Genomic DNA, 13,249 nt, shown 5'->3' with positions numbered 1-13,249 from the left:
CTGTTACTCTTTTGACCCATGATCACCTCTTTTGAGTATAGTTCTCTTTTTTATTCCTTTTCTCTTCTTTTAGCTCCTGCCAAACATAGGTTGAGATTATCTCTTATTTATATATTTATATTTGTGCCCCTCAAACCTTCTCCTGGTTCCTTACACAAATGTTCAAAAACTATTGTTCTAACCAAAATATTTGAGAGGGTTCCAAGTGTAATATTATGAAAGTGGAGGTGCTGGATGGCACCCAAATCAGGTTTCACAGGAGAGGCTATATATAGTACATGCCTTGGATATTGAAACAATGGCTTTTGGAAATAGTTATTTAAGATCAGTGACAGAGAAAGAAAAGACCACAATGATAGTTTCTGAAAGGTAAAGCAGAATGATTCATAGATAAATAATGTCTGGGAATCTAATGTAACAGAGAGATCCTGCAATAACTTCTGATTAGTGGTCAGGCATAGCTATGAGTTAATCATTCTGAAATGTATACCATAAAGGCTTTAGTTAAAACTTCTTAGCTCTCCTGTATCAAGAGTCTGTCATAGCAAGGAAGGAGGTGGGGAGGGAAGAAAAAGCAAGTTTCTGGGAAATCTGTGGAAAACAGAGAACTTATAATATTAAACTATGAATTATCACCACAAGGCAGCTAAGGAGTAATGAAGAGTTCTCCAGATAACAAATGGAAAGCAGTGTATAATCCAAGGAGCATTGTGACAGTGAGAAGAAACCTGGAGAATGTGAAAAATATATATATACTACGTTAGCCCCCGCTCATAGCCAATCATCACTTATCAATCACATATACTCATTATCTACTCAATCATTCATTCATTCAACAAGCATTCTGAAGCTCTGAGGAAAACCGTAAAGTCTAGGTCAAGTAGGCGGGTTCTCACTGAGCATCTTCCACGTGTCAGATTCTGTGCTAGGGTTGCAGAGGGAGGCAGGAAGAAGATATGGTTTCTAATTTCAATGAGCTTAAGTTTAGTAAGGTCTCTGATTCAAAAAATTGCTTCAGGTCTAGATTCGTAGGTAAAATTTGAGCCTACCAAAGGTTGAACAAAGAAGTTCCATTCAGAAAAAGATTCACCTATGGCAAACCACCTTGATATGTGGGAATGCTTTCTGGTGTCCTAATAAAAGTTCTGCAATGAACCATGCCTCTGTTTTTTTGTCATGAATCCCAGTTTAGTGTTGTATTGATCTGCAGTAAGTATCTCTGGGCTAGAAATTCTTATACATTCACTGTATTATATATCGACTCTTGTCCTGTTTTCCTGATTTTGATGTTTCTATTAAGCATTGTTTTACTGTAAGTCACTTCAAATTATTGCTAGAAAAAAGTAACTTGCAAAAAAAAAAAAAACTTTAATGAGATTTTTAATATTAGAAAATACACAGCAATCCAGGAACCCTAGAGTCTAGTGGAACCAGTAAGGACGGAGAAATCCCAGCCTGAGGCCAGATACCCCACTCAGAGTTGGGGAAGACATCCTTAGCCAGTACACCCCAAGATTGGCCTCTAACATGGGTCTCATCACAACCAGATTTGTAGAAGTGGAAAGTGTTAATGAAATTCAACATCAGGTTTCTTATATAATCAAATGCATTGTCTCCTCATTTGATGTTAGCTATAGGCACAAAACCCAAGCACTAAACTCCCCCTGTGACACCAGCCTGGATAAATGAGGGCTTCAAGGGGAGTCACATGGCTCCTGTCTCTGTCTTCAATCACACGTGTTGACACAGCTTCAGCAACTGGCCGTACTTACATCAATGGGTGCAGAACATTCTCTGTGGAGCAGGATCCTCGGAACAACTGGCCTCTGCTTCTCTTCAATTATTTTGGAACTTGTTAGAGCATTGAACCCCAGAGCACCTGCAGATCTCCTTTATGGAAGTGAAAAAAGAAAAAGCACTATTTTTTTGCAAATTTTTACTTCATTCACATTTCTTTCCTTCTTGGCATCCCCCTTCACCACTACACAATAAAGCTTCCAAGCACATGAGGCACTGAGGGAAACAGACATGGCCCAGAGAAGCTCAAAGAGATTGTGTTTATGTCTCCTAGAATTTACTGTCTTACAAATTAAAACTTTTACAAATTAAAATGTTTACAAATTAAAACAAAATAAGAATTTTGAATTTATTAATATTAATTTCTTAAATAATAATAATTTTAGCACAAGTAGTAATTTTGAGGTAAAAAAAACTTCTCTTCAGAGAAAACTTAGTGAGAAGAGTGACATTGTTTTGTTTTTGAAAATCTCTTAAATGTCTGGCTTCATCAACACAGTTGGATTAGCATATCTGCTTCTGGATTCAATTTGTTGTAATATCACATGTCATTTGACCTCTGGAAAGCTCTACCTTCTACTCATGGGAGAATGAGAGTAAAAAAAGAAAAAACATCCTAGTGTTATTATGAAAATAATTTTGGTCTTTTGTACCTCTCAAAAAAAAAGCTCAAGAATTTCCAGAGATCCCACACAACATCCCATATAATTGAAAAGTAAATCCCACATCCACCTCAGAATATCATCTCTTGCTTAAGAAGCAACTAGTTATCTGTTACCTGAATAGTTTTCTAGAGATAGTCTACATGTATATAAAAACTAAGAATTGTAGATTTTTACTCTCAAAAAATCAAGTATTAACACATGCATTTCACCTTGTTTTTTCTGTTATTCATGTTAGGAATAGTTCTGTTCCAGTCTATTTAATTATCTTATTGCTTTCCTCTGTTCTATTGTATTCCACTGAATAGACATAGCTGTTTAACTATATGTGGTGCCATGGTGTTCAGTAGTGTTGCTAAATGGCGCTCCAAGTTGCCACTTTCTAATGAGAATGAAATGTCCTCACAAAGCCAGAATAGGAGCCATAGATCTTCAGACAGCTTTCCCCTGGCTTTTTGTTTCCTAATCAAAAGTGTAGTTGATGGCTTCCATATTTGAGAAAACAGCCAAATTGCTACTATATAACTGAACCTTTATAGTTGGGACTTACCTCACTACTTCAGAAAAAAATGAACATTAACAATGTCTGAGCCTGTGGGTATAGGAATGTTTACAAACATCAAACTCTCTTGAAATATGCTCTCGCATCCATGTTACATCATCACGAGGGAAAAAAGCAGGGTCTAAGGGTTCTCAAACAGTTTTTCTTGGTTTTTTGGTATTTTTCCTTACTAAATAATTTTTTATTCAAATGTTGGTGCTTTTATTTTATTTTATTGGTGCACTTTAAAAATATAGTTGTAGATGGACAGCATGTCTTTATTTTATTTATTTTTGTAGGTGGTACTAAGGATCGAATCCAGTGCCTCCCACATACTAGGCAAGTGCTCTGCCACTGAGCCCCAGCCCCAGCACTATTGGCGTATTTTAATTATACATAACAGTGAGATTTACTCCTTTCCCAGTCCCTTCCCCTTCTTTTCCCTCTTCCCTCCTCCTGATCCACTTGCTCTACTCTACTGATCTTCCTTCTATTATTATTATTATTATTAGTGCATTATTATTTTATATATAAGAATTCATTGAGATATATTTGTATATGAATATAATATGTACTTTGTATATGAATATAATATGTACATATTATATTCATATACAAATATATGAATATATATCCCTCCCTCTCAACGCCCTTCCTCTTATCTATTAACCTCCTATCTTCCTAAGATACCTCCTTTTTCAATTCCTTTTTTCTCTCTCCCTACTTCCACTTATGAAAGACATTTGACCTATGATTTATCTTAGCATAATATTATGAAAGCTATTTTCCTACACTATTAAGGGGTAAAAGGCTAATCCTGTTGGTTTAAAAGTTTACTAACATAGAAACAGTAAAAGAAAACCCCACCAATACAGCTAATTTGGTTCAATCACATCAAAAATCTCAAATGTTAATAACCAGATAGACTATCTGGGTTCAATTCCTCACTCTGAAATATACTAGTTGTACAGTCTCCAGAGGTGAATGTGCTTCTATTTATTTATACAAAAGAGATAATTATACCTATTTTATAAAGTTATTAAGAATAATAATTATAATTATGTATAAAACCTTCCCACCATGTAAGTAGACTCTCAGTGCTCAGTAGTTGTTAGCCCCCTCCCTTAATTGTTCTGTAAACCGAAATGAGTTGTGGGACTGATCTGATGGCCCAAACTAAGCTGGCTTTTCGGGAGACCTCTATGGTAAAGTTTAGAGACATAGGAAACTAGGAAAAATGAATGTGGCTGAAGAAATTCCAATCAATAAGGAATTTCTTAAAGTGTTTATCATCTGTCTGATTCAAAATGAGATGCACAAGTCTGCTTTCCTCTTTTCTGCCTAACCAGACCAGGAAAATGGGCACAACAGTCCCTGTATTTCTGTTTTAACTTTCTAGTATGCCTCTGAAATTACATAGCCTCGTATGGTTTGTTGCCGCAGTCTGGCTGGGCACACAATCACGAGCCACCACACAGCTTGTAGATTCAAACAGCAACTCTTTATTCCCGAACTCATACCAGCTGTCTACAATCACGTTCTGGGGAAATCCACGTTCTCTGCCCAAATCCACCTCCACTGGGCTTCTGTCTCCCAAAAAATACTGTCTGAATCCCGTGAGAACTCAAGGGGAACTCAGGCAGCAGGATACGCCCTATTCCCAGCAGGAATAATCTTAAACCTGGAACGCCCTAAACCCGATTATCCTAAACTGGGAACACCCTAATCCGCCCTGGTCCTTGAGCAAGGTCACCTACATGCAATGTCACTGCAAAATGTCCTATTTCCACGAGTCCTTCCACTAAGCAACATGGGGTACGCTGGCAAGGAAATTGTCATACCTACTTGGCTAATGGCTCCCAGCAGTTTGTACTTATAAGTCCATAGAACCAAGAGAAATCCAACCTGATTTGGGTGAGACTATTATGAAGGATGATTCACTTTTGAACCATCTCAGGAGTAGAACCAGCACTTGCAATAATTGCAGGACAGATATGCTGGGAGCCATTAGCCAAGTAGGTATGACAATTTCCTTGCCAGCGTACCCCATGTTGCTGACATGTTGCAGTGACATTGAATGTAGGTGACCTTGCTCAAGGACCAAGGCAGATTAGGGTGTTCCCGGTTTTAAGATAATCGTGTTTAGGGCGTTCCCAGTTTAGGTTCCAGGTTTAAGGTTTAAGATTATTCCTTCTGGGAATAGGGCGTATCCTGCTGCCTGAGTTCCCCTTGAGTTCTCACGGGATTCAGACAGTATATTTTGGAGATAGAAGCCCAGTGGAGGTGGATTTGGGCAGAGAACGTGGATTTCCCCAGAACGTGACTGTAGATGGCTGGTGTGAGTTCGGGAATAAAGAGTTGCTGTTTGAATCTACAAGCTGTGTGGTGGCTCGTGATTGTGTGCCCAGCCAGACTGTGGCACAGATATATTATTGCTTTCATTTAAAAATGAAAAAAGGAAAGTTCAGAGATACTAATTAAATCCCCCAACACAGCATAGCTAACAAAGGCAGTCAGAATGCCAAACCAAGTCTAACAATAAAATCCATGTTTTCAGCCATCCAGGATCTGATTTTCTAGCTAGAAAGAATATCACCCTCCTATGACAGAGGCCAGCAAGCTTCAGAGAGATGAAAAGAGTTCACAGGAGACACAAAGTATCCTTAGCTGTTTTTAACTGATGAATTTACTAACTCAATATTATACACTTGTTTAGATTAATAGCTTAATAACTTAATATTGATTCATCCAAGAAAGTTTCTGAGCTCCTAATATATAATATGTATTATAGGTAACATAAAGATGAAGAAATCAATGTTCTCTGGCCTCAGAGAAGATATAATTGACACCTGCTGTAGCTTGTGGCCACTACCTAGGTCCTCAGTCTCTCTCCAACACTTCTTTAAGCTTCATTTGCCTCGTGTCTTATTTGCATACTGTGTATCAGTCCTGTGTCTTATTTGCATACTGTGTATCAGTCCTTACTATGGTTGCATCTGTACAGAACATGCACAGACTTTTTTCCTGTCATTGTTGCCTAAATAATGTAACAACTTTTTACATAGAATTCACATTTTATTAGGTCTTACAAGTAGTCTAGAGATGTCTTGAAGTATATGAGAGGATGTACCCAAGATTGTATGCAAATACTATGTCATTTGAATATCTGCAGATTTGACTCCTGGGACCAGTCCCATGGCACCAAGGGATTACTGTATACAGTCAATTTCTAAGCAGCAACACCAGGACTAGATAGATTAAGTGACCCCTGAGAATTAGCAACTGGAATAGTTCCCCATGTGCCACATGACATGATTAGATTCAGAGAAGCCTGAGAACAAACTACAAACTTCATTTATCTCTGTTACATCAGTCCAGCAGAGCAACTGTGCCCAACCATATAATCACCTAAGGGGTTCAAACCACATCTTACTCATGTTCTTGTTATTTTCCCCTGAGCCTCTTCCTGCTTCCACCACCAGTTATTATAGAATAGAAAAATCACAGATCATTTTCTTCTTTTGAACATACACATGATCTCAGACTTTCATGGTTGAAAGAAACTTGAGAATTCATCTAGTATTAGTTAAAACTTCTGAGGAAACTGAGGCTGAGAGGGTTCATTGACTTGCACTAGGTCTCCAGTTGGTAGTAGATCCCAGACCTAAATCCCAGACTCCTGTTTCTTCCCATTATACTGCCAATTTTAGTATAAGGGACTTTTTTAAAGACAAACTCTCCAGAACCTAATATCTCTGAATATATGCTATGCATCCCTCCTCCCAGGTACTTCTCCTTAAAAAAAAAAAAACATGGTCTGATACATTTGTGAAGTGCTGCAAGCTAACCTCTCTTAGACAGTCAACATGTTTATTACCATATGAAACACTCTGGGAAGTCCTGCAGCAAAGAAATCTGTTTCATTCTCTAATAATATTTTCCAAATTAACTTGACCACAGAATTCTGTCCCTTACCCAACCCCTGTTATCTATCCAAAACCCACAAGTTTCCAAGGATTGGCTCATTAGCAAGATGCCCTTCACAGGTCCCAAGCAAAAGTGCCCCTACTGAGTAGTCCTTACTATGGGGACCACATGGGAGAGCCGCAAGAGATGAAGAAGAAAAGAGAAACAAAAAATTGTCCTCATTTGCTCCAGAGTCATTTATTTGCTCTACCAGCAACAGAAGGTAAGATAGCCACAAGACACTTAGACATGGGATCCTAATCATAATCTTATAGCACTCATCTTTGACCAAGGGTTCTTGTGGGAAAATGAGTTTTGGGGTTCTCATATACTGCACATCGACTAATGTATGAGTTTCCCAGTGCTTCTGCCCAACATTGGCATTGATGCTGTCTTGTCAGTGTCCTTCCACGTCTCCTCTAGTTTTTCCTTTTATACTTCACCATCCTAGTCTAAAACCTATCATTCCATGTCTGGACCTCAGAAAACAGCTTTCTAATGAGTTTCTCAATTCAATTCCTTTTCCCTGGCAATTTATCTGACATGCTGCTGTCACATTAATCTTAGAACAACACTGCATCTGCTTTCAGATGAAGGAAATGGTCAAAATTCTACAACATCCAAAGCTCTCATGGATGTCATAAAACACATCTGTACAGAGCAATGCTCTCCATGCTCCCTGGGGCACGTTTCCCACTACTCTGGGCTCATCTTCCACTATTAATTGAGCCAGTCATAGCAGTCTGGCTGCCAAGACTCTGCTGTACTTCTCTTTGTTTCCTGCCTACCCAATTCTTTCCAGTTCTTACCTTCCAGCATCCACTGCTAGCCCCCTGATCATAGAAACACTTCCATGCACTTGCAAAAACAGAGCAGTTATCTCCACCATCACATGTTCTGCTCTTTTACTGTTTCCTAAATTTTCTATCTTATAAGAAACTCAAGAAGGGAAAAGACTATGCCTTATTAAGTGCAAGGGTACTTGGTAAGTACTCTAAAAAATTATGTCAAATAAAAGAATCCACATTAACCTCAAACCTACAAGTTATGCAGAAAACTGCAAGTCTACAGAACTTCAAGTCAAAAACTAGGGAAACTAACATCTTTCTGGGCCTCAAAGGCACTTAAATCTTTCTAGTTCAATTAACTTAGTTTTAGAAAAGGGAAAGATTTTTTTCTATTGCATCCTGGAAGACCCAGGAAATTTTCACTTTTTTCTTACAGACAGTCATACTTTTTGTCCCCTTCTCATAGGCTCCTTGCCCAACCTGGCCTCTGAGAGTCTAGACCCAGTGTATTAAGTGATATTTAAACATGTATCTCTAAACTTTCCAAGGGACTAGCCAAAAATATATTCTTCCAAGAATACATGCTCTCTTGACAATTTCTTTCTTTCATTCTTTCGTTCAATTATTCAACAAAGATTTACTGAGCAGTCTTTAAGATACAAAGATAGATTTTTAAAAATCATATGGCCAGAGGGAGACCTGCAACAGAATCACCTGAGAAAGGTTGCTAAAACAAGCAGGTCTCCTGGATGCTGCATGTAAAATTTCTTATTCAGTAAATCTGGAGAGAAGCATGGAGTCTGCCTTTCTTGGAAAAAAAAAAAATATATATATATATATATATATATATATATATATATATATATATATATTCCAGATGATTCTGAAGCATACTAAAGTTTAAGTTCCACTGGCTCAGTGGAAAAGACAAACATATAAGGGGACAATTATAGAACAGTTGAGCTTATTAGCAGTAAAGGAGAGATTCACAACATAGAGTGGAGGAGGCACATGGAGAGTAACAAAGAAGTGGATAAAAATTCACCTGTTGCAATGAAAAAGATATAGGTTAAAATTCTGACACTGTCACTTGTCATATGATTAGCCATTTCTTAGGGTCACTTGTCCTCCTATTCAAAACAGGAAAACTATCCACTTCATGCAATTATTACAAGGCTTCAGTGAGATTTCATATATGAAGTGATTAATTTAATTTTGGTGCATAATAAAAATTACTCTGAGGCCATCACAGTTTTCATTAATTAAATCCAAAGGAAAAGAACAGATCAGAAGTTTTTTCTGAAACGAGCCCAAATTTAACCTTTGTATGGTGTGTTTCAAAGTATAAATGCAATCTTACAGCCCACAAAATTTCAAGTAGGAATGGAACCACCATATGACCCAGCTATCTCATTCCTTGGTATATATCCAAAAGATCAAAAATCAGCATACTATAGGGATGCACCTACATCAATGTTTAGACCAGTGCAATTCATAACAGCCAAGTTGTGGAACCAACACAGACACCTGTTAAAGAAGAAAATGTGATATATATATGATGGAGTTTTGATCAGCCATAAAGAAGAATTATGGCATGTGCTAGTAAATGGATGGTACTGGAGAACATCATGTTAAGTGAAATAAGCCAGACCTAGAAAGTCAAGAATGGAACGTCTTCTTATATGCACAAGATAGCCCAAAATAATGGAGGGATGGAATCCCAGGAAAAAAAAAATAGAGTTTTCTGGAATTTTTAAAATTTGTATCTTCTACAATTTGACATTTTAATACAAGTGGTAACCAAATACCAACATAGAGTTTCAAGGTCTGACTTTTCATTTGTGTTTATAATTGTACAAATGCCAAATGAAAGATCAAGACAAGAACCAATCTAGAAATAGAAGAAGAGGTGGGAAAACTGAGTCATAGCGTGGCGTGGGGCAGTTTAATCTGTTCAGTCATGGCAATCAATGCCATTTTCATGCTGTGAGCAGATGTGTGATTTGGAATTGAACTTTTCACATACCAACAAGTTCCAATTTATAAACAGAAATTCTTAAGCATAAATACACAAAGTAGAATGGTTCTGTTCCTTTTTTTATTTGTAAGGAGATTAGATAACTACATAATACTAATGTTATTATCTCCACAATGCTGACTTTATCTTCAAGTAAATTCATAAAATTATCAAATGATACCTCTTTAACACTGACATTTGATGACTGCCTATTATTGAGTTGTGTTTGAAAGCTGGTTTTCCTGAATTAACAAACCCTTGAGACTATTAAAAATAACTTGTTCAACATACTTACATCAACAAGCATTCTCTGAATGAGTATTAATACATTTAAATAACAGACCCAAATTAAACAGTACTGGACCCTGAGTATACATATTCCACTCTAACTTCCACACTAGTGCTTAATTTCAACAAAACCACATCACCTGTCACATTAAAATAGTATTTCTAATTTAAACATGATTAGGCTTATAGTTATGTTTGACTTCATTCATAAGTTTGCTTTGGATTTATAGTTGCATAAGAATATGAGCATAAGAAGTAAATATAATGTCCAGTTTTTGCACACACAAGTGTGTGTGTGTGTGTGTTACTGGGGATCAAACCCATGGCCTTATGCATACTAGGCAACTATTCTACTACTGAGCTATACACCAAACCCCAAGTTTGTATATATATTTAATAACATGCTAATAATTGATCATTTGAAGAACTGAAAAAAATTTTCTCTATAAAATAGGTCCACATATTATTCAGGTGTGTAATACCAGATTTGACAATCCCAAAGAAAGATTCCTTGGAAGCTTTGTCTATTCTACCATCAATAACTCTGTCCCGGTCCCGGAACCGCCCTGGCTCAGGGCTGCGGAGCCCGCGGAGGCTGCTTCTTGGACCCTGCTACTATCAGAGCATACACCAAACACTAAGCGGCCGAATTCCGGCTCCCGGAACTGAGCCCGCGGGGGCTGCTTCTTGGAGCCTACACTTATAGGAGCTTACACCGAGCACGGAGCGGCCGAGTTCCGGCTCCCGGAACTTCCCTGGACCGGGGCTAGGAGCCCGCGGAAACTGTGTCTCGGTCCGGGTCCTGCTGAGGGCAGGTCAGGACTCACCCATTGCTTGGGTTGCCTGGCAAGGGGAACGAAATGCTGCCATTCGCATAGGATACCAACATGGCAGAGATCTGATGTCAGCAGAAAGCGGTGGAGGAGAGATCTTCATCAATACCAGCGGTGACATAAGCAGTTGGTCTTCTGGTAAGGGGGGTGAGGCTCAGTCACCCGAGTCTCCTCAATTTGTCCTCGAGCCGGAGGGAAGGAGCCGGGCCGCCGCCAGCCCCCGGAGCAGGCCCAGCGGCTCGCCAGCGTGGTGACCGCGTGACCCCAATTGGAGAGGGGGCGGAGCGGAGCCGCCACCCACACCCGCCAGGTGGGCAGACCCACGACCCAGTAGTACATGGGCGTGGTAGGAGGGGCAGGGCAGAGCCGCCCTTCGCGCTTGCAAGGTAAACAGACCTGTGACAGCCTGGCGGGTCAGGCCCAGTGGCCTGCCAGTGTGGTACACACGTCACCCCAACTCGAGTAGGGGCAGAGCAGATCCTTATCCCACGCCCGGATCAGGCCCTGCCGGTGTGGTGGTCACGTGACCCCAATTGGAGTGGGGGTGGAGCGGAACCGCCACCCGTGCCCGCAGGGTGAGCAGACCAGTGATCAACCTGCAGATCAGGCCCAGGGGTCCGCAGGCGTGGTAGGAGGGGCAGGGCAGATCCGCCGCCAGCGCCTTCAAGGTAGGCAGACCTACAACAGACCGGCGGATCAGGCCCAGGAGCCTGCCGGCGGGGTACAAACACCACCCTAATTGGAGTAGGGACAGAGCAGAGTCGCCTCCCTTGCCAGGAACAGACCCAGCATCCTGCAGGCGGGGTAGTCACGACACCCCAATTGGAGTAGGGGCAAAGCAGAGCCTCCACTCGTGCCCGAAAGGTGGGCAGATCTGCGACCGACCAGCAGGACAGGCCCAGTGGCCTGCTGGTACGACAGACACGACACCCCAATTGGAGTAGGGGCAGAACAGAGCCGCCACCAGCTCCCAGAACAGGCCCAGTGACCTGCCGGCGTGGTAGCCACGACACCCCAATTGGAATAAGGAGAGAGCAGAGCCGCCGCCCGCACCTGCAGGAAAGATACGCAAGCAGTATGAAAAGACAAGGAAAGAAAGGACCACAAGCAATGCAGGTCAACGCAACTTTAGAAGAGGTAACAGCTGCAGCAGATGGAATGTCAGATAAAGAATTCAGGATATACATGCTTCAGATGATCTGGAGTATCAAGGAAGACATTAAACAGCAAAATCAGACAATGAAAGATCACTTCGACAACGAATTACGCAAACAAATCCAGGAAGCAAAGGATCAACTATACAGGGAGATAGAGGTTATAAAAAACAAGCAATCAGAAATCCTAGAAATGCAGGAAGCAATAAACCAACTTAAAAACTCAATGGAGAATACTACCAACAGAGTAGAACACTTAGAAGATAGAACATCAGACAATGAAGACAAAGTATTTCAACTGGAAAAGAACATAGACAGCTCAGCAAGACTGTTAAGAAACCATGAGCAGAACATCCAAGAAATATGGGATAACATTAAGAGACCAAACTTAAGAGTCATTGGGATACAGGAAGGTACAGAGCTCCAAACCAAAGGAATGAGCAGTCTATTCCATGAAATAATACAAGAAAACTTCCCAGACTTGAAGAATGAGACAGAATCCCAAATCCTAGAAGCCTACAGGACGCCGAATGTGCAAAATCATAAGAGATCCACACCTAGACACATTATAATGAAGATGCCCAACATACAGAATAAGGAGAGAATTTTAAAAGCTACAAGAGAAAGGAAGCAGATTACATTTAGGGGCAAGCCAATCAGGATAACAGCTGATCTTTCAACACAGACTCTGAAAGCTAGAAGATCCTGGAATAACATATTTCAAACACTGAAAGATAATGGGTTCCAACCAAGAATTGTGTATCCAGCGAAATTAAGCTTCAGGATGGAGAATGAAATTAAAACCTTCCACGATAAACAAAAGTTTAAAGAATTCGCAGCTAGAAAACCATCTCTTCAAAACATCCTAGCCAAAGTATTACAGGAAGAGGAAATGGAAAATAACAATGAAAACCAACAGTGGGAGGTAGGACAGTAAAGGGGGGGGGAACAATCAAAGAGGAAAACAAACAATGTTTACTAACAGAAATAAACAAATATGGCTGGAAGAACAACCCATATCTCAATAATAACCCTAAATGTTAATGGCTTAAACTCACCAATTAAGAGACACAGGCTAGTAGAATGGATCACAAAACAAGACCCAACAATATGCTGCCTACAGGAGACGCATTTGATAGGAAAAGACATACATAGGCTGAAGGTGAAAGGTTGGGAAAAATCATATCACTCATATGGACTTCG

General features: G+C 39.9%; 1 protein-coding gene across 7 annotated transcripts in view; it reads right to left on the bottom strand.

Annotated features, from left to right (window-relative positions):
* Positions 1-13,249, bottom strand: part of Ddr2 (discoidin domain receptor tyrosine kinase 2) — a 153,774-nt gene that overhangs the window by 125,975 nt on the left and 14,550 nt on the right. For 6 of the 7 annotated variants that reach the window (XM_046428974.2, XM_058574141.1, XM_058574139.1 and 3 more), the window contains exon 2: positions 1,773-1,890. The exons of the other annotated variant lie outside the window; for it this stretch is intronic. Coding sequence is in view for 1 of the 6 variants with exons in the window: in XM_058574139.1 (XP_058430122.1) it covers positions 1,773-1,890 (118 nt within the window). In the remaining 5 variants the exon portion in view is untranslated. The remainder of the gene's footprint in view (positions 1-1,772; positions 1,891-13,249) is intronic. 7 annotated transcript variants of the gene reach the window in all.

The sequence above is a fragment of the Marmota monax genome, unplaced genomic scaffold, assembly GCF_021218885.2.
Source record: "Marmota monax isolate L192 unplaced genomic scaffold, Marmota_monax_Labrador192_F-V1.1 WCK01_AAM20220418_F8-fsc00145, whole genome shotgun sequence".
NCBI lineage: Eukaryota > Metazoa > Chordata > Mammalia > Rodentia > Sciuridae > Marmota > Marmota monax.
The sequence above is the reverse complement of the archived record's forward strand: the minus strand, read 5'-3'. Positions and strand labels throughout refer to the sequence as shown.